A 23,287-nucleotide genomic window follows, 5' to 3' on the forward strand; every position below is an offset into this window, starting at 1 on the left:
ATATTTGCTAAGCAGCTATAAATGTAGGTTATCGCTAAGAAATGTAGTGTCTTTCACCTTCTTTTGCCTGGTTTCTGCTCAGCTAAAAGTATGGCATATCCTACTTTTTGTCAGGAATAATATCAACAAACCAGTCACAACAAGTTCACACAACATGTATTCATGATACAAACATTAGTAAACTAAATACAGGCTCTAGGCAGCAGAATTTCAGGCCTAGTATACTGTAAGGTCCAAAGATTGTAGTTTCATAAATAGCTGTTGGTTTTGTTCTGGATGTTCCATATGATACAATCAGTGACATCGCAATACTCTTTGTGATTTTTATCAACTTTGGCGCGGAACAAATCAAAAGAAAGATTCCTTCTTACATGATGAGAGCCCAGACTGCCTCAGCTGCTCTAGCCAATGGCTTGCACGCAGCCAAAGTTTGTCAGTTTATCTTTTACCTAAGTTTTTTTTTTAGGAAGGCCATTTTAATTTCATCTCTAGCCGGATACTCGTGCGTATTAGCCTGCCTTTAAACCCTTATCATGTTGTGGCCATCTCAGTCTAGCTCCCTGTATGCATTAACAGTAATGAATACTCATTCCAAATGTTGGAAGAAAGAGGTCAGACTATTTAACCTCGAGCTTCATTTTGGTTTTGATGATTTAAATGGAGAAATGCAAAAAGTGCATTAGGACTAAATGAAGAACTGACCTGTAAGTGTTACTTTCTCCACAGCCAAAGGGCTCACATTCTCAAAAATGCATCCTTGTGCCTTAATGGTTTCCCGTAGACTTTGTACATAAATTTCCTTGTGGAGCATCCCAGTCTTCTTTGCTACCATATCAAAGCTAGGTACCAATAAAAGACCTCCACCCTCCTTTCTCGATCCCCACCCTCCTTTCTCGATCCCCCACCCCTTCTTCCTGCCCCTTACCCTGAAGCCAAATATGTACTCTTATCCAGTATGAAATGAGAAAGTGTCAGATACACCACAACTTAAGACAGATTTATATTAGACATTCACTGTTGTTATCAGCTTCTACATCTTAACCTGTCACCATACCTCTTAACCCATCATCCCAAGACGAAGTATTTATTTATTTATTTTGTCTTATAAGTTTATTTTTATACAGAGGTGTCACTTTGCGTTGGCTAAATATAAAACATTTTGTTTTCAAAACAAAATGCAAAATCTTATTTATGAAGCAAGGGTTTGTTTAAGATCATCTAGTGATTATGTTGCTTTCTTAAGAATTGTGATGGATGCTTGAGCAAGAACTGCCAGATAAATATTGACTTTCATTTTACAACACACATACCTGCTCATGTCAGCTAGGCGGCTAGCTTGAAAATAGATGTGCTGAAAGGGTGGCTTCAAAATTCACAGGGGAACTGTTTCTAACTCAAGATGAATTCTTGGATTTCCTGTCTTGTTCTGTTTAGTTATTGCCAAAATTCGAGAAGAGAAATTACAAAATGACATAACGTGTTTGCAGGAGCAGACCTGATGATTATTTTTGTTAGTACTGTTTTGAAGATGTTAAGGAACATTTGGAGAGTTCTGTTTGTTGTAAATTGTGGGTGGTTTAGAAATCTTTCAGCAAAATAAATTCATCATAATAATGGTGAAGATGAAAGGCTCTGTACCCTTTCCTGTGATTTTGACTAAGTACTTCTGTCATAGTGTTGGACAGTAGCTTGTAAATTTCTACTCCATAAGGGGAAAGGCATGTCAAGAAACTCATCCACGAATCATACTGTTTAATGGTACACTCGGACATGAAAGAGTACAGCCAAGTATTAACAGAAACGATTCGGATGCAAGATAAACACGGTCCTGTCAAAAGGGTTTTCTTGAATGTGTTACAATTACTTGTCTGCTCAGAATGCATGAGACCTTGTGAGAGTAGACGTCTGGTTGTGTCGTTGTTTCTGGCGCTCTGCTTCAGTTTGTTTCTGGCGCTTCGCCGGCTATCTCCACTCAAAGGAACTTGAAATTGATACTAATTACAGTGTGTGGATTGAGTCTCTCTGTATCTTTTAGCTATTGATAATCATATGATGGTAAAGGCACTGGACACCTTTGGTAATAGTCAAAGACCAGCCTTCTCACTTGGTGTAGCCCAGCATATGCATAAAATAGTAAATCTGCAAACTTTTTTGACTCAATTCGACATCAAAGTTGCAAGAGAATAATGAAAGTTGCAAGAGAATAATGAAAGAAAAACACTTCCCTTGTTGCACAAACTTGTGTGCTTTCAGATGCCTAAACAAGCTTCTGGCCTGAAGTCTTTTAATATTTGAGTGAGAAATTACCTCTTTCTAAAAATCTAAGTTACTTCAGTGGGAACCATTTCTCACAATGTTTTATACTATCAACAGCTCTCCATTGCCTGTTACCAAGTAAGTTTATGTGCTTACAGTTATTTTGAGTAATTACCAAACATGTCCAGTGCTTTTAAACAAGAGGTGTTATAACTTATGTGGGTTGCAGGACGATGAGGAATGGATTGTTGGTTCCATGTTAGTGATTTTGCTTCTGTTTCTGGCTTCAATTATATCCACTGATGGTCACACCACTCTGGAGGTGTTTAAAGGACAAGGAGCTAAGCTCTGTAGCTTTCAACACTCCATTGGCTTTTAAGGACATGGTGTAAAGAAAATAAAAGTTACCTTTTAGAATGTGTTGATTAAGCATGTAAGGTCATCACGATCTCTTCGTTCAGTGTTGTGGTTAAATCTCTCTGCTTGATGGCCGCCTTTGGTTTCAATGTGATAAACTTTTTGTTTTTTTGAAAAGTTGTTCTGGAAACTCTGGTAATGAATCCCACAGGGGGCCCAGAAAAAATGTGGAAACCCTAGCAGTTAAGCAGTTTAAAAGATATAAAAATAGCTTGTTTTTCTGAAGGTGCCCTTTTTTATGCAAATGACCTCTTGAAAAATATCATACTGTCTGGATGATAAACATGATCACTCTTCGCATAATCCGCATAAATTATCCACATATTGGCTTACACTTTGCGCATAGCAAAAACAGACGGTCACATTAATATGAAACACTTAGCGCATTCTCCCTGAAGGTAAATAATTAGCTTTGCTTATTATCTGTTCATGTTGTACCTCCCCTAAGGGATATAACATTACCATCTGCTGATACCTTTATGCTTGACAACACACAGGGGTGAAGAGGAATATAGGGCATCCACCATGTCTCCCTTGACACAAGATTGATTAGGTGAAACTTCCAATTTCTCTCTGCGTTTGTATTAATGTTGGATAGTAGAACTTGAAAAGGTCTCTCACTCTAATTCTGCCATGTATATTGAGTGGAATTTGAGAGGTGTTTCATTCATATATAAGACATGAAGAATGATGTTGGCATGTCCATGTGTTCGGCGTCCCTCCGCAGTCAATTTATCTCCTTGCTGGGCCCAATAAGGGACCGTGTGGGTGGCTAATTTCCACTAAGAGAAGGGTTTTGTTGAAGCAACATTTTCTGCCCAGCATCTTCATGATTTTGGGAAAGCAAAGGAAGGGACAATTAATTCACAGCATCCGTATACCAGTACCAAATAAGGCTAAGCAATTTTATGATTTAAGCAGAAGATATGACGATATTGCTAAGCAAATTTCTGTTAATAAGTCACAAACAGTACACCACATTACATGTCATTTTTGGGCTCTTATGCTTTTTCCTGTAGGCAGTAGTTAATTATTGTACTTAATTGGCTCTATGAAATTGTTCTCAGTTTGGCCCAATTTCATAGAGCTTCTTAGGCACAAAGAAGTTGCTAAGCACAACATAATTATGCTTACCGGAATAATGTTACCAGCTAAAATACAATGTCACATGGACAATCTTTGCATGGTATTCTGCTTGTTTTTGCTAAGCTGAACATCACATGGGTTTGTGCTTGAGCAGCTCCATGAAACTGGGGCCTGGTCTTTACCATCAAGGAGCACAAATATCGTGCCTCACATTAAAACAAAGAGGAAATTGAATTATTTACCCGCTCCGTGGGGTGTGTTGAAATCCAAGAATGTGAAACTCCAGATGAAGCTAGAGGAAGTATTCACCACTGAGGAAGTATTCTAGATGAAATTGACCTTGAGATTTCTACAGTCAAATGCAATGCCTTGTATCCCTAAACACAGCATCTGCATTGTGTGGTTGCCTTGGATACAGGAGCTTCTGTAAGATCTATTATTTACCTATGTGAAGTTTGACCAAACGCAAATCTAGCAAGCACATAAAAAGACAAAAATCTCTTTGCAGAAACTAGCAAGTTTTCATGGTATCCCTGCTAGAAACTATAATCTTCTTGCAAATTCATGGCTCCGCTTTCCGCCGGCAAAGAATCGGCACTTGCCAAAGCTGGCAATTACGCCAAGTGTATTTCATGGGTTAGCAGGGTTTTATTGCCTTGTGTGCGTGTGCACTCCGCTGTATCCTTCCTTTACACAGCTAGAGCAGGAATTCAGCACTTGCACAGTACGCGCAAAATGGTGATCATAAGGGCAGATTTCAGTGGTAAGCAGAGCCATGAAATTGGACCCAGCTCTACAAAAATTGTGCCCCAGCTCTACAGGAATTGTGTCGTGCCTTGATGATTACTTGAAAATGTCTGCTACCACATTACTGTAATCAATTCACAGGTGAAACCTATGTGGGGAATCCTCTTCCGGAATGTTCCAACCATCTGTGACATTCCCGACCGTGTGTAGAACATTTCAAATTATTACAAGTTGTACTAAAAACAAACCGGGACATGCATTGCCGAGTCACACTATTGTGCTAATGTTAAGACCAGGGTGCAGTGGAATTTTTTTTCTACAGAGTAAATTTTTTATTTGAAATGTTGACAATTTTTTTGATGTTAGGGGATGTACTTTTTTGATCTATAGCTTTCAAGACGCTTGCTTTTGAAGAAGTATTTTGTATACACAGTTAGGAGACATTCAAGCCTGATGAAAGAAACTCCACAATTCATATAGAAAGAAACTAATGCCAGTAAATTTGCAGGTACAGCAACCATGTCTTTTTTTGAGGAATGATGGCTCTGTTTTGGTCTCAACATTTCCAACAGTTATACTATGCTTGTCTTGAGGAGAATGCTGGACTTTCGATGTGCATCCCTCCAGCCCTTAACTTTGGTATATCATCAGCAGTCCATTATTCTTGAGAAAAGCAGAGTACACCAGCACTCTACTTCCAAAATTCAAGCCAAGTTATTAATTTTATGCCAGTTATTACTTGATAATTTCCAAGACAAAGTTAGTTGCTGGGAACCTTTTACATACTGTACAGTCTGCTAAGCTAAACATGTCAACACTTAGCATCGTGTGAAAAGAAAATCACTCTCCTTGAGTAACTTGTATTAGTGCCCATAAGAATGCATGAATAGGATTTCAGGACGACTTCACAAAGTGATAACTAAATCAGAGATATTTCGCTCGCCATCCCATCCGTTGGCCGTAGTCTCCACTAGACAGCCAACCCTTCACGCTAGATCATTTCAGCTAATTCCCGAACATTAACATGCTGTCTGCAGTCGGGAGACCAAGAGTGTGAAACGAAGGGTGTATTTTGATTACTGTCTTTTGATTACTGGCTGTGTTAAAGATAAGAGGGACCTGGAGTGCCTGCTAAAGAAAGAAAAGAAATTACGCTTGAATTTCAATAACATTTTAATAGATGATGTAATCAGTTGGGGGAAAAACAGCGAGATTTCTATCGACAACATCTTCTGGAATTTGCTTTTGGGTGAAGTTTAGTCTGTTGTTTAAAGGGAGAGTACATCGTAGGATTTTTAAAACAGGATTTCTAAAAACCAATCTGGGAAAGGCGCGTATTGTTGTATTTATATATATTTTTTACAGCATTTTCCCTTAACAGTGGTCTGCTGGCCAAATGCCAATTAATACACCATTAAGAATTCTCTGCAAGTGGTCTGTCCGGCTAGTTCAGAGTTGATCCTTGTTTTCTTTAAAAAAAAACAAGCTGGTGGACCAGTGAAATGACAAACTGGCCCTGCTAACCAGGTACTAAAAAAGTAAAGGCCAACTCTCTAATATTCTAACAACCAGCCTGACCTGGCAATGTCAATAAGACACTTTTATAATACGTAAACACAAATAGAGAATTATTTGGCAGGGATATTTGCATTAGTACTAGCTTCACTAACAGTTTCAAATTTAAACATTTTTCTTCTTTGTTAATTACCAAACCTGAATCAAATAAGGGATTTGGGTCAAACTTTGGAGCACGTCCAAAAAGAATTTCTTTCTTCTTAGCAATGACCGTAAGTGATGATCAATCCTTATGGTGTTGTTATAAAAACAAATGCATCAAAAAGTTGATTATTATTCGATACAAAAATAATATTTTTAGACTTACACGTTGATATGGACCTTACGATTGGTTGCTGATATGATATTGATTCTATATGTTATTGCATTCCACATTGTATTGGAGGTTCGCCTCATTTTGTGCGATTATGGCCCATATTTGTGTTGTTGTTCTTTATCAGTATTAATTACTTTGTGTGGTCAAGTGCAAAGTATATGCTATGACACAGCAGCTGATAAATACACAGTTTGTTTGTGATATATACTCCCGCAAGCTTCTGTTCGATTGCTCCAAGGGGGGGGGGGCAATCATTGCTCTAAAAGTCTGCACAAACACATTTCCTTGTTTAAAATTAAAATGGGGCAGGTCACACAAATCAATCTCTGTATAAAACGGTCAGGAATCTGAAATGAAATGTTTAAAATTCGTTCAAAGTCTGACAACTTTTCTTGAGGATTTTGTCTCCTTTTCACCCTTTTTTCAGAAATCAGGCCTTGTAATGAAATGTATTTTTTGTATGGAAGTTAATTTTTTAGAGGATTAGAATGCTCTTGTCAAAAAGTCAAAGTTGTACTGCCCCTTTAAGGTAACTAAATTGTCAAGCACATTAAAAGGGCAGTGTATGAAATTTGCCTGCGGACCAGTATTAAAGGCGAAGTACAGAAGTGGAACTTATCAATAAGTGAATGATGGAACAGAGCTGTACAGTAGCATGGTACATCGACCGATAAATGGAGCATTTAATCTCCTAGAAGCATATCAGTTGTAGAGTTTAGTGAATCAGAGAGATGATGATATTGTAATCTCATCATCAGATTGGGAGATGCAAATGTCCGAGAGCACCGCTTCTTTGCCAAGGACTGTAAAACAAAAATGAAATGAAAATAGTTTTCTTGAGATGCGTTGACTGAGCGGTGCACCTAGACTTTCCACAGATTTGTTAAAATGTCAGCAAAATCAAACATCTTTACCACTTAATACAGCAGGCTTTGGTTTTGTCTGGATGTTTTTCTGATGTTGGGTATCTTATTGAACTCCTTGCAACTTAAGATTTGAAGTGGGAACAGTTTTTCATGAACTTCTTTTCTTTGCTTGGACTGTCTTGTTAGGTTCAGCCCTTCTTAAAACTTGTGGTCTTAGACTACAATTTGTGCTTGTTTCAATAAAGGATATAGAAAATACATTTAAGTGAACAAAAAACTTGCCGAACTATTTCCAGTATTTTTCACTTTTGTACAAATCGTTTCTGTGATTTGGATGGCCATGAGCTCATTCAGTCTTTAGGAAGCAACACATTATGTACCATACATGTTTGGTTGTTTCACATCTGTTTCTTCTTTACTTCATTTGTGAATTAAATTCCACTCTATTTCTGTTTTGTTTTAAGGTGTATGCAACGTGGGCAGTGCATGAATACGATCGTAAGAATGAGGACATTGATCCTATTGCTGCATCGGCAGAATATGAACTGGAGAAGAGAGTGGAACGAATGGATGTCTTTCCAGTGGAACTTGAAAAAGGTAAGATTGTCAACTTGTTGGCAGGAGCGCCTAATTTCAAGGCCCTGCTTATCACTTTAAAGCACTTTGTAAAGTTTGTAACTTTGAGGTACGTCAACTTTCGTGGTAACTTGCGCCCAGAAGTTGTGCATCTGTCGGGAGAGTGTGAACTGTGGCAAATCCCTCCTTAGTGATTTGACCCATTCTTCCATTATTTAGAATCTTCCATGGACAAAGTTGACTAATGAGTGAGTAAATTTCCACTAACTGGAAGGTTTTTCTCCTCTTCAAATTCTTCCCCTAGGTTTGCAAGATTTTGATGTATTCATACATTGAAAAAGGAGTATAGTTATCATGTAGGCCTAAAAGAAGGTAGTATGTTTTGATGAAGAAATTATGAAATGTCTCTGAGTATGGAAACTTCTTCCCTATGCTGTTGAATGTATTACTAAATATCTCCCTGATTGTTGTACAAAATCTCCTGGACTGCAAGATGCAAATGTTGGCAGTTCTGCATTACGGTCAGCGACCAGCCATTCTCAAGTACGTAACATTTTTGTTTTGAAGGAATCATTGAATAGTAATTGACTGTTTGATGGATAATGGACCACGGATGAATGTGAATGAGTGGGGCGTGATTGGGGACCGTACAACTTGAACAAACTATGAAGTGCTCTACCACTCTCTGACGAAGGGCCTTTGCAAATTGCCATATCTTTTGAATGACTAAGGGAGTTTGACCTTGTTTTGCTACACATGGTTTAATTCATGAGATTGATTAAGTCTGTATATCCATCCGGAACCCATCCAAAGATGAGAGTGAACGTGCCTCGGTGCAAGTTGGCGATCATTGACAGCGGACTGTAGCAGTTAGAGGTTGGCTTTCAAGACTTTCCCCAGCCCCCTTAAACCAAAGTGGTCTGATTTCCTTAAGACTCATCAGGACATTCCTTGATGGTAGACGATACGCTTTGATGAATGTTCCGCCCGGAAGAGTTTCCACTTACTTTGGCTGAAAATTTCCTGCACATGTTTCATGATACTTTTTTAATGATGATGAGGCTTATGACATCATGTGTGCGAAAGATCTGAAAGGGTCAAATAACTCTATTCTCGAAGGCAGTCACATACTTGAATTTAGTAATTATACACATTTCTTGCATTATCACACCCGGCCAGCATCTCAAAGCCCGCATTATTTAATGACAGGTAGGCTGTGATTGAATTATGAGATCCATTTATGTAGCACCTTGGAAGACTTTGTTAGGATCATGTGACATAGTCTGCAGCAAGTTACAGACCACTTGCATTGGCTGCCATCACTGATGAAACGTGCGCGCATTGGCTGAGAGTCTTGCACAGTACGTACATTGTTTGTCATCAGAAATGGCGACTCTCCAGTAACACAGGGTCAAACACTTCTTAGTGATAAGTGTACTTGGTTCTTTTACATGCATTAAAGAACACCCAGGACATCACAGCCCCTACACTGCCCTTGATACACCATGTTACCTACCTCAATCCTTGCTCTATGCATTGACAAGCACATACATGTACAGCAAGCGTGTACAGTTTAAAGCAAAGCTGATCCCCCCCAACCACCCAGAGTCACACTCCACAAGCAAGCTGGTGTACAATATCAATGTCGATTCCCCCTAGCCCTTAAACCTCTTGCAGCTGATGCACCTGCCTATACTGAAGTAGAAATATGAGAACTACATTCAAAAACCTGTAATACTCTTATGTCTCAAGATAATTGATTGATCACCAGTAAAGCAGCATGTTGTTGTATTTGATCTTCACTCACAGATTTTATATTGATTTAACTTCTTATGATTGACGGAGATAATAATTACGCATCATCATGCATGACATTCTTCATGTCAGTGGATTCCTCGCTCCTATGTCTCTTGTTCTACCAATAACTTAACCAATTAAATACATCCGGTACTGCAAATATTTGTCTAAGAAGAGGGGTTGAGAATCCACTTGGTCTGTGTGTTTTCATAGCGGTACATTTAATATTATTACAGACAATGTTAACGGACATTGTAGGGGATGACCACTCTTCAATTGACTGACAAGTACAATTAAGTTTTAAGTGTACAATACGTGACTGTTGTCACTAGTCAGTCTTATCTAAATGAAATACATCTTCACCATGCAATGCTTCAATATGCGTCAATATGCATCTCTCAATGATTAAATGACCAACCAATTCCATCCAGTAGATTTATAGACATCTTTTTTCCCCCTTGGTTGTTTGGGGGCAGGTGGAATTTTTGGATTGGAAAGATGATTTGATTTAGGGGTAGGATGTGGGAGATAAAGTTCCGCATGATCTCAAGGTTTTTAATTTTCACTGTTTAGTGATCAGCGTCCTTCTAAAGGGATTGATGTGGCATGATTCAATGGTGTAGTGGCTTTTAACTCGGATTCCAAATTCCTGGATTTCGATTTATTGACGTCCGGTTTCCCTGCCAGGCTTCAGGACATGGGTATTTGTGGTCGGACAATTTTTTTCGTAGAAATACCGAGATTGAAGTACTGCTTTCGCGTGTACGAAATTCAGGTTTGTTCTAAAATTGCTGATGATTTTATGACGCACTATGCTGTTATTAGAAATTCAAAAGAAGTAAGTCAAGTGATTAATCAATAGAAGAGCGGGCGGGACGAGGGTGTAAATGTTCAAATAGACTTTTCTATCGCAACGTCACAGCCTGAGTTTTTGCTGATCGAGGTTGGAAAACTATAGACAGCCAGAAATGCAACCAAAAAAAAGCAGATGGCCACAGTTTGTAACAATGTCACTTAACTAAATGGGTCAGAAACAAAGCAACCAATCTTGGGAGGTATTTTATTTAACTGAAAATTGCCAAAACTTTTGAATTTTGTCAGAACATCTGTTTGCATGATTGTATGTTTTGCTAACCTTCACCCGTCCATTCCAACCAGTGCGATTTGTTTATCAACAATGGAAAGATCTCTTGTCATATTTATACAGTCTAAGGGAGCCTTTTTTGGTGGGGCTAACTTGACATTGTTAATAAATTGTGTATTACCATTAATATCTCTCAAAATTTGAGAGATTTTTTTTGCCTACTAAAAATTCTTAAATAGATAAAGGGGGATGAGGTGTTTTTTTCTGAATTTAGATATCAATTTCCTGATAATAGATCATATCTCATGTTAGGGGTTGCAATCGCATACATGTTTACACAAAAGTCCCCTCCCCTTACCCCTCCCCTACTCCCCGTGCGATATCATTTGCAAGAGCTGGGGGTTTAAGTTATTTCAGTCATCATAAAAGGTGTTCATGGAATACAGACAAATGTAGCGGTGATGACAGCTTATTTTAAAAAGGTTTTTGAAAATGGGGCTGTGTCCAAATTAGTTGCTGTGGCTTGATTGTCATGTGAGTAAGCTTATGCTACCCATAGCAACACCCTTAGAAACAGTCACAGCCATAGCCATCAATTCAGACATGGCTTGTAAGTTGTAATATGTTTTGATGCATGTTCTTTATGGCTTTGTAGCACTTTGGATTGCTAGCCATAAGCCAGGATGCAAGGTTACTCTATTCAATGTTTGTTTGCCAAGTCCTCTCAACTATGGAGATTTCTTTTATGAGGAAGTTTAACCCCAGGGTGTGGAGAGACTTTGTGAAATCTAACGCCATTCATGTGCTTGAATACTCAGGGGGGTGCCGAGAAATACGTGTCTAGAAACCAAAAGCTGTAATACCCGCCAATATGGAAAGAAATCCAATGATTTGCATTTCATTTAAAAACAGGACGCCACTGCCTAACTTAAGTAGAACAAAACGGGGATAATTTATTTAAGACAAAGAAAAAAGTACAAGTCTTTTTTGTGTGGGGGTCCGATTCCTATTTCGATCTTGAATGGAAATCATTGACTGTGCGGATGCATACAATTCTTTCTAGTAAATACTTCCACCTGATGGGCACTCTTACACTGAAAATATTGATCTTCACATCACATGTCTAAAAACGCCGGACTATGAATTGTGAAAATTGTTGTTCCTTCCTCGCCGACCTTGTCGAGCACTTTAAAGTCCATTTTGTAGAGTGATGCATATTGCATATTACGATTAGCATCAACAGTTTGAAATCGCAGTAGATGCATGTACCGTCACTAGATAGGTGAGAAGGCATCAGTTTGTCCTCCCCACTCCTCCTCTGACACCCCCCCCCCTTCCATCATGATAACATCATGTTTGACTCAGCCAGGTGTGTGGCTTGGAGAGTGTCCTCGTTTCTTGGGAATGTTGGTTGGGACATGGCCTTGAGTAAACTCTGTCTCTACTTGCAAGACAGAATTAGGGTTGATTTATAATGCATGAGATTCCAGTTCCCTTTACTCTGCTGTTTAAATCAATGAAGTCTTTAAGATGGAAAAGGGTTTCCTCCTTCTTGAGTTGTTTGTTAGTTCAATTCTTTATCAATATCAGATTTTAAATTTATGTAACAGAGAGACAGTCAGTCGTGAAGTTGAAGATTCTTAGAACGAACAGACTTTCTAAAAATAATGAACGTTTCTTTAAACATTGCTATTTCACCCTTTCCCTTACATAACCAGTCCCTCCTTAGAAAAGGGTACATCCCGAACCAACTCTTAAACAAATAGACAAATAGAAACAAAACAAACATGCAAACAAAAGTGACAGGATGCACATTTCATCACTTGCATTCCTGTATGTTTCCTTCTGTCCTCCTGTAATCTCAGCTTTAGAGTTCTTTCATTTGAAACTTAAAGAAAAAAAGGGGGAAAAACAGTCTCAGGATTCTTTGAAATTGAATCTTCCTCACAGTTTGTTCTTAAGAAAACTACTGCAATGGAATTCGTCTGTGGGAGTTATTTTCTTAACCTTCCTTGGTACAGACATTCCAGACAAATTCAGGAGAATTTTCTGTTTACTTTTGTCAATTTGTGAAAGTAGGTACACTAGGTTAAGTTTCGTTGCATGAACAATCAAGTAAACCAAACATCGTAGGAACAAAATCCAACTATAAAAAGGCAACTGTACTTTATTGAACTGCATTTTTGGGGTGCAAATCGTAATTACAAACTACATTTTTCAGTGTCACTCTCGAACATGTGTGATTTGTCAGCAGCAATTTGTTTTAAGCCCAAGCCCAAGTCCCTCATACCTATCTGACACCCTGTATACAGAACCACTTTTTTATTCTTCAGATTTTTAGATGTTTAAATCAAGGCCTTAAATTTTGTTAAGTTTCAAAGCTTCACAAGCTTTACTTTTTTAATTACAATAAATAATTATGCATTGCAACCTTTGCACGAAAGTGAAAATGTTTGTTTTCTCAAAGGTTCTATTTACCAAGCTCAGATGAGAAAAAAACTTGCCCATGAACTGACATAAACCTTGTGTTTGGCAATTAACTGAGATAATAGAATTATGTGTTGCAAATTGCTAACCAACCAAAAAGACCTACAGTTTAAAAGACAAAAAAATGCTTAATGTTTGGACCATAGCAGAGTCTTTCTGGCTGTAAGTTGTGTTGTGATGTCATTTAGCCTTCAAGAAAGACTCTGTTAGGGTTGAAACATGGGGCTATTAACTATTTGTTACTGATAATTAACGTTCTCTATTTTTGAGTAAATAAAATTAGCTAATTGCAGACTGCTTATCAACCAAGGATGGAAATGCAAAAAAACGTTAGTGGCCCCAAGTTTCAAGCCTAGCATAGTCTTTCTCTCAAGAAAGTTCCTGTGATAGATTTCAAAGGTCAGGCCAACTTCTGTTTGAATACACTAATCCTTTGTCTAATTGATACTCATCGATGTACTTTATCCACCCCATTTTTCTGATGGATAGCCCAGGCAATTATGCTCAGATTAAATCAGACAAAAACTTGGTGTGTAAAATAAAAAAGTAGATACTAGAATGTCTTGCTGCAACACCTAATTGTTATGTGATATACGCTGCTTCTAAATCTAGGAGAATGATTATCTCTTGATACTCTGAGGTAAAGATACGCCTGTGGTGTGCAAATGCAGCTCTGAACCCTTTCTTAAACTAGGTCTTCATTTACTCTTGACTCTTGTCTTCCAAATTACAAAGCTAAAAAGGAAACTTTTCCCCTGAGACACTGATGAATGATAGTTTAAGGACCAGGGAGCCAGGATTAGAATCTTTAATTCAGTCGATGTTGGGGTTGAAGGGTCTTTTATTCAGCGACTAAACTATAATGGTATTTTACCAAAATAAAGCACTCATCTGTGGCCATTCTGCAGACATTAAGCCCAGGAATATTGGTCAATGAAGTGGTGACCTTATATTGACATACTTTTGAATGCAGGTCACAGTGTCTAGGGTCCTTTCTCTCTGCTACAGCACTCAGACTTTCAAAGATATTATACCAGGTCAATGCAGTCTGTGTTTTTGTGTCATTCTTCTTTCTTTCATTTGTTGTCATTTCCCCCTTCCTTTTTTGACCAACACTTATAAGTTCCCCAGAGACCATGGTGATGCACTTCAACTGAAACCCCTAGGCACTTTATTAGGGGGTGTCATTTATACAAATTTAATAATCAGCAGGCGTGCTGGTAGAATAGAAGCCGACAAAATGACATTAAGCAACCAATCAAGTTATTGGCAAGTTATCTGGGTGTAAGAAGGGGACGGGGTTTCTTGCTTTTGTCAAGTTGAAAAGGTCAAAACAGCAAGAGTATAACCATTGGATGGTCATCGTCTCTTACTGACAGGGGATAAGTAATGGTTCATTTATGGTTTAAAAATAAAGTTTTTGACGAATATTGAAATCAGTGGGAGTTCATTCAGTCAGGGTAGCTAAACGATCAAGAGGATATTATCAAGGATCAAGCTAGACTTTAATTGGTATTACCATTTATAAGATTGAAAATTAAAAGCACTAAACTGTGGACATGTTCACTGAGATCAATACAGTACAGTACAATAATACCTGTAGAAAAACTAATCTTTGGTGCGTTACTGAATCACGTGCCAAGTCCAACTACCAGCTAAAGGCAGTGGAAACTATTGGTAATTACTCAAAATAATTATTAGCATAGAACCTTACTTGGTAACGAGTAATGGGGAGAGGTTGATGGTATAAAATGCTGTGAGAAACGGCTCCCTCTGAAGTGACTATGCAGTTTTCGAGAAAGAAGTAATTTCCCACGAATTTGATTTCGAGACCTCAAGTTTAGAATTTGAGGTCTCGAAATCAAGCATCTGAAAGCACACAACTTCATGTGACAAGGGTGTTTTTTCTTTCATTATTATCTCGGAACTTCGACGACCGATTGAGCTCTAACTTTCACAGGTTGGTTATTTTATGTTATGTTGAGATACACCAAGTGAGAAGACTGGTCTTTGACAATTACCAATAGTGTTCACTGTCTTTGATCTTCAAGGCATTGCTTAATCAGCATCCAGCAGCAGAGCACAGCATCCTCCTGAAGACGATCAGAGCAAAATGTTAAGCTGTCAAGCAACCACCATCTCTGTTCAGAACCAACCCTACTCAAACAGATTTACACATGGTTCTACCGCGAAATCCCTTGACTCTTGTAGTAGTTAAGGAAGACATCAACCAAGATTAGTGGGTCACTCCTGGTTCAAGTGTCAAAGGCACCTTTAACCTTGAAGAATAAACATTGGTGGTAATAGCCTCTATTAACTATGAAAACGCTTTCTTTTATTGGCCTGAAATCTTCCCAAAATGGTAATAATATCCTTGCATATGGTGGTGGCCTTCCTGTGTTGAATTTACTGATCAAGTTGAGTGACAGACTTGGAGAACCAACATACAAATAATTTTGAGCAAATTTCTTAGAGCTACGATGGTGACACAATTTGTATGACCTTAGAAATCTTTCATATGTAAGAAGTATATCAGTTATTTGATTTCTTGCTCAGCTGTTGCTTGTTGCATCAACTTTGAATACATGCATGGTTTTTGCGATGATTTCACTCTACTGGTCCGTGACAGACGTCTGCCAACTACCTACCTAGTAATATAAACTTTTTGCTGACAGTGGCAGTAAATCACACAATAATGCATTGATGAATTTGCCTTGAATAAGTGGTTTGAGTACCCTTATAATGGCATCAAGAAAGAAGGTTTCTGAATCCATAATTTATTGACCATTTACTCTAGGACCTTCTCCTACTTGCCACAGTCTTGTTAAAGACACTGGACACCTTTGGTATTGTCAAAGACCAATACTCTCACTTGGTGTATTAGCTCTATGTATTAAATAACAGACCTGTGAAAATTTTGACTCAATTGGTCGGTGTAGTTGCAAGAGAATAATGACAGAAAATACACCCCTTGTTGCACAAATTTGTGTTTTCAGATGCTAAAACATTTTTTTTTAATTTTTTATTTTATTTATATTTTTATATAAGACTTCAGGCCTGAAGCCCTTTTTTTGTTTAACCTCTTTTTCAAAAACCATGTTTGTCAGAGGGAGCCGTTTCTCACAACATTTTATACTATCAACAGCTCTCCATTGCTCACTATCAAGTAAGTTTTTTATGCTGACAATTATTATGAGTAACTACCAATAGTGTCCAGTGCCTTTAAAGTCCAGGTATATTCACCTGTAGCTGTCAGCTCTACTTCCAGCTGATTTACTAACATGGATGAGAATAACTGCAGAGGACCTAGGTGGTAAAATTCAAAGTAAACAGCCATATACAATTTAGGTCATATAAATGGATATTTGTCATGAAGGACCAGTGACCGACACATCAAGGGTATGCTTAGTTGGGAGAAAGCAAACTCCTGCATAGTAACCTGAAGATTGCACGTCAAGCACGGCAATTTTTATAGGCAATTTAGGTGTAACCAACTGCAGTGCGTATGAAAGGAATACTTCTGAAGCACATAAGTTATTTTTTAAGAGTGTCATAAAATTATCAAGAAAAGTAGTTGAAAATGTGAACAACCTTTCTCCTTGAACGGACTGCCTATAAATTGCCTCCTACGTCCAGCCCTAAAGATATTTGTAGTAGATCTAATATCTGTGGAGGCATGAGTTTTGCAGTTTTTATGGTAGGGCTGCTGAAGTATTGTACTTGACTTTATATTGAGCTGAGTTTCTCCTAAATGAAAGATGTGGGATAAAATAAACAGGCTGGTTTCTTTGGTCCGTGCTTAAAATGTTGTGTAGAGTTCTGTACAAAAAAATCACAGGCATATTACTCAAGTGGGATTCGAAACCCATGACCTTTGCCATTCTAGAGCAGTGTCTTACCAACTAGACCACCGAGATTGCCCGGTAGCTAGAGGCAGTTCGAATCCTGTTTATTGATTTGGATTGTATAACAGATAAAACGCATCCTTAGTTTATTTTTGTGTAGAAAACCAACAGGGACATTGCTAACGAGTCCAATTTATAGAAATCCTTGATATACTTTTTACTATTGTTTTAGTTTTGGGGTATTTTATCCCTTGCTGTTTCACCCACTTACCAATTCCTTCTACATTTTTTACACTTAAAATAGAAGCCGCCGCAAATCAAGTGGACTAACTTCTTTGAAGTTTGCATATTTTTACTATCTATTATTTAAGTTCATTATTCTAGGAGAGCCAGTCAGTCATATGAAGTGAATTACAACCATTATGCCAATAATAGGCTACGATGCTGTCCATTACCGCATTAACAGCATAATTGACCCATTATATATTTTTTCCAAGCGTTAACCAGGTCACTTCCTTCCTGGAGAGGACTTATTAAATATTTATGTCACAATTTTTTGGGGTAGATGGAAGAGCCTGAAACTCTGGATCAAATAGGGAGAATTTGAAGTGCCAATGCAGTGGTTTGGGGTTTGGGGTTGGTCTTTTTGTGTATTTGGTCTGGATGTCGTGCTGTGTTGAAACTCCTTTCTTTTAAATAAAAACTGTTAGTATACCAAAACCTTATTTTTGTACCAACGTTACAACCTTAAACAATAGTTTATACATATATAATTTATTGTATTGATAAAACTCTGCAGCCAACTGCAATAGCTCAATTTTCACAGTAACAACCAGTAGGAGGTCCCCATAACTAGGCCAACTACCACGCGTCATCACTTTCTTCTCCTGGCGTTGTTTTAACTCGGACATTCCAAAGGATAACACAGGAGTAACTCAATCACCCAAGATGTGCTGATGACCTAATTAACACAAATATTTTTTAGGAGTTGTTTTCAGAATAAACAAAACCTGTTTTAATAAAAAAGCGCAGAGGAGTATTGTTATTTCTGAAAACACCACAGCTGGCCTAGATCTGAAGTAGCAGTATTCCACTGATGTTCACAGGAGTAATGTATACGCTTTAATAATAAAATTAAAAACTGAAAAAATAAATAAAATAAAACAAGAAACAAACATGCCCCAAAACAAACAAACCCTACCATGTATCTACAATCCCAATTAGAGTGAGACATTTGAGGTTTTAATCAAACAAAGTACCATCTCAGACCCCACAGGACCCTAGTTATACACCTGTACGAAGAGAAGCAAATTATGGATAAGAGTTGTATCCACCATGACATTCTGCTCAATTGACCACTTGGGTTCAATTTCATTGAGCTGTTTCAGACCACCACTGTTTCAGACCTAAATTTGCTTAGCACAGACCAATGTTGCTTAGCAGGAGCTGGTTGACAGTCAAATTGCTGAGTGTGATTTGCTTACTGCTTGATTGTGCTATACAGATAAATATGCAGAGTATTAAATACCCTGCAAAACAGCTAATTAAAATTTCCTTTAAACTGTTAAGCAGAAAACAGTGCTTAAAATTATTTTGCTGCGCAAAAACAATTGTAGGGTACTAGTCACAACAGTGTTAATGTCATTTTATTTTGGATGGTAAATCTGTTTCTGCTTCTGAGTATTTTCTAGGCTCAATAAATTTGTTAGTGCTTACTGGCTTTTTGAGAGTGGACCCATGTGGCTTTAACTCTATACTTTGTGCAATCGTTTACTTCAATAAATGTCTTGTTCTCTTTCATATAACATCATTTCCCAGCTGACCAGAGGTCTCCAAATTTAATAAAGCAAAAAAAAAATTCCCCAAGCTAACTGAAATAGATAAGTTTAGATCCTACACAACAACAATACAAGTTCAGAATTTTATTGCTTCAATTTTCGGTTCTCTTCATTAAAAAGTAGGGCGATGGAGAAAAATAGTTATTTATGGAAAATTCTAACTATTCATTGTGTTTTCTAAAGGTCAGGGGAGGGGAGGGAGCATTTGAGATGGACGTTGACGGTTTAGAAACACCGTCATCATTGTTCAAGCTCCTCTGCCTCTCTTTCTAAGATGCATAATAAGAAACCCTGGGAGTTTGTAGTGAGTGGGTGGTTGTGTACACAAGAATCGAGGATGCCTTACTTGATTAGCCTTCTGAGATATGGTGGATGTATATAAGTGCACGGTAGGATTTTGGTGTAGATGGTCAAATTTACCTAAACCAAGTAGTGTTATAGTAATAGTATGTCCACCATATATCAAAATGGCTAATTGGGGTAGGGGGATTTTGATGTATACATACAATACTTTCGCTCTTTTGCAGTTGGTCCTAACTTGATTGGGGTAGGGATATTTCGTTGTATACATCAAATACTTTTGCTCCTTGCGGTTTGTCAAAATTATTCAAGATTTTATCAACATGTCATCACTGAAAAATATTGTTGCCAAAAGCCATTAGGAAGATTTGTTGTAGCTTCAGTATAATGTTTTTAGATGAGGAACTAACAATGTTGAAGTGTCAGGGCATTTACTTTTTTTTGCAAAAGAAAAACCAAACAAGAAAGTGCTCAATTTGTACTCTGCCTCCTCTTTTGTTATGTTTATTATTGAGTTATGATTCCAAGGCTCCAAGACATAAAAATGAAAAACATAAACGAGTGTTACCTCCCACTCCAAAATCAAGCACTTCTCAGAAATTGTGGGATGGCCATTGAAAGTGAAGGCAACCAAAACATAGTGTACCAAGAAAGTTTTTATTGCTAATTATTTTAAGAGTGATAACCAAACATGTACCTTCCCTTTGAAATACTGTACATGTTAAAGACATCGGACACTATTGGTAATTGTCAAAGACTAGCCTTCACAGTTGGTGTATCTCAACATATGCATAAAATAACAAACCTGTGAAAATTTGAGCTCAATCGGTCATCGAACTTGCGAGATAATAATGAAAGAAAAAACACCCTTGTCACACGAAGTTGTGTGCGTTTAGATGGATGATTTCGAGACCTCAAGTTCTAAACCTGAGGTCTCGAAATCAAATTCGTGGAAAATTTCTTCTTTCTCGAAAACTATGGCACTTCAGAGGGAGCTGTTTCTCACAATGTTTTATACTATCAACCTCTCCCCATTACTTGTAACCAAGAAAGGTTTTATGCTAATAAATATTTTGAGTAATTACCAATAGTATTCACTGCCTTTAATATTTTTTTATTAGGCTTTACATTTGGTCTTATTTAAAAGCTCTTTCTATCGATATGTTGAACAATAAAGTTAAAGTAAAATGGAAATAGATTTTTTTATTTTTTTTATACATAAGCCTAGCCCAAATGCTTTTTGTTTATTATTTATTATTTATTATTATTTATTTGACCTCAACAAATACAAGTACATCAAAAAGCACAGCAAAAGTTAAACAACGAACTAATCATAAAACAACGAACTAATCATAAAAATAACAAATATAATAATTATTCAAGCAAAAAGCACACAATAGTTATTAAAAAAAACAAAACAGAACAGAACATGACAGGAGGGCAACTAGATGAGCAACAATAAGGAATGAATTGAAGAGGAGCATTCAGGCATGGCTCTCCGTAAATCAACTGCAGGAAACAACTGGACAGACCACCAAAAAACAACTTATGTGGGTTGGGAACAACAAAAGTAAACTTGATTACTATTGCTCGGAAGCATGTTTTCCCACGTATAAAAGCTTAATCAAAACAATTCCTAGTTGAAATGTCCTCCAAGAATGAATTTATTACATGGTTTTTCTGTAAGAAAACAACACAAGAAGTTGATTGAATGGAATTTTGTCAGTCGTGTTTGTAAACACAGCCTCACTAGAGAAAAAAGCATCCAGCTCCCATAACTACATTTCTCTTCCCCCGGGAAGTGACGGCAGAGAGACATAAACAGAACCGCTCTCAGAGAAAGACACAAACAAAACCGCCTTCGGAGAAAGAAAAACCTACTTGGCTTGAGTAAATTTGTCCCACAAAGACACAATGAAGATGTTTATCTATGCGTGTAAAACTCAACAAGTATTCCTTGGGCAAAGTCGAGTCTGGACTTCTCACATTGATTTGGTAGGGGTGATTAAAAGGAGGCAGGGGTTACAATGGTAAGGAGGTCAATTGGAGGAACTTTTACCTTTGACCCTGATGAGGTGGCTGAAAGTTGGTTAATTATTCCATTAGGCAAGACGGATGAAATGATTTAGTGTGTTTTTATAACAGATTTTTTTCTTTTCTTGGTCAGCTGTAGAGATTAGCTTTTGAATTTCAGTATTTTTGTCAACATCTTTTTATATTATTTCAATAACCTCAAATCGAAATGTCTAGTTTGCAAATGTTTTTATTACTTAAAATGCTAATTGTGAGTCCCCACCCAAGGGAACATTTTGTCGAGGGGTTTATTGTGGAGAAAAAAGCCTGTAATTGTGTCAGTGGTAGCATTGTGCAACTTAAGCTCAAATTCGCGGGTGCTGAAAACACCAGGAGATTTCTTGGGACTAACCTACTTACCCCCGTCCCAATTTTATTTCACACTTATTTGAGCTATATTTCCCGTGTGATTTCCAGGGTTAGGAATTCAAGTTTGAATAGGCTTTTCAAATATTTTCCAGAAAATTCTTTATGCATAATTTTAATCAAAACAACCCTCAATACATCATTTTGGTCTGGTAACAGGTGATGGAGTTGTGTCACAACATCTGGCTGATGTTGTGACACATTAATTGCCAGTTTACATTTAAATTCAGCTAGTGTTTGTTTGTTTGTTTTTTGTAAAAAATGTTCTTCTTCATTTTGTTATTATGTAGTTTACATATTGTAGTTAACATTCATGTTAGTATTCTTGATATAGTACACCTGAACTGTACTTGGATTGGTTTTCACTTTGCTTTTGTACTGCTCTTTGATTATTGATTTAGATATATGGTGCTTTACAATGGGTTTTAGTTCCAACATCATAGAATTAAACTTAACTTAATATTATCATTATTATAAAAATTTTCTTTCTTCCCCAAAACAACCCCAGTTGACTGTTTTCTCACCTGAAATGTACGACATTTAGAATTTGCATTCCTCGATCACATTGAAATAATTGACACACATTTCTGATAAACATAACCTAGAAGTACACTAAAAGTATTTACTTCTAACTGGAACAGCTCTGTTTTCAAGGGACAATTTGTTTATATTAAATTAAAGTACATGTATTTTCTGGAAATAAGTGCATCAAAGCCAAGATTCAAATGCATTCAAAAATGAAAGAAAGATGATATCTAGTGCAGAAATCTTCAATTACGGTAGCTGATATTGCTCAAATTTATTTTGCAAAAGGAATATCCAGAGTAAATTAAATTGAAAACACATCCCTCCTGGTTTATGTTTCAAAAATTGTTTATTTGAAACAGACATCTTCTAAGTGGGGTCGCGGTTAATAAATCAAAGACTTAAAATATGTCAAGATGTGCTTTGAAGACGAAGACTTAAAATATGTCAAGATGTGCTTTGAAGAATTTTAACTGAAGGAGAGGGGAGAGTGCGTCCATGCCGTTCTCCCCCTTTACCTCCTACCACAGGCCAAGAGGACAAATAAGCTGGTAATAGTCACGGAAACAAACAAACAATCATGATTGATTTCCCGGTAGAAATTGGTTTCCTTCATGGAAGGAATTGGAGGTTGCCTTAGAGATACGACAGAACCCCCCCCCCCCATCTTATCAATTTGCACTGTATGTGCGAGCGTGGTGTTTTAAGCTGATGAAACATTTTCGGTTAAAGATGCATCAAAAGATTATTGCTAAACTGAGATTAAAAACTTGACACAGTGATTCTAGTTGGCTTTGTCAGTTAAGTTCTACTCTTTCGGTTTTTTTTTCATTTGAGACATTAATTAAAATGATAAAAATCATTACAGATAATTGATAGTGAGTTGAAAGTTTCAAATTCCTTAAAATTGTTAAGTAAGCCAGGAACCGGCTCTTCTCAGAGCCACCACTACTCAAAAAAGAGATTGCTTACATGGTGTTGCCGCAAACTTTACTTTTTCTACCATGAATAGCCTTAAGTCTTATCTTACAAAATTGTTGTTCAGAGAAAAGAAATCTAAATTGTTTGGGCGTTCGGTGAAAAAACAAACAGCATGATGCAGCTTTAATACCGGGTACATGTAGTAGTTAATC

At 37.3% G+C, this 23,287-nt stretch overlaps 1 protein-coding gene across 6 annotated transcripts in view; it reads left to right on the forward strand.

Moving 5' to 3' along the window:
* LOC139939373 (uncharacterized) overlaps positions 1–23,287 on the forward strand; it is a 179,335-nt gene that overhangs the window by 85,628 nt on the left and 70,420 nt on the right. For all 6 annotated transcript variants that reach the window (XM_071935197.1, XM_071935199.1, XM_071935198.1 and 3 more), the window contains exon 4: positions 7,728–7,860. In XM_071935197.1, the coding sequence (XP_071791298.1) occupies positions 7,728–7,860 (133 nt within the window). The remainder of the gene's footprint in view (positions 1–7,727; positions 7,861–23,287) is intronic.

This window comes from Asterias amurensis, chromosome 7 (genome assembly GCF_032118995.1).
Source record: "Asterias amurensis chromosome 7, ASM3211899v1".
In the NCBI taxonomy this organism is placed as follows: domain Eukaryota; kingdom Metazoa; phylum Echinodermata; class Asteroidea; order Forcipulatida; family Asteriidae; genus Asterias; species Asterias amurensis.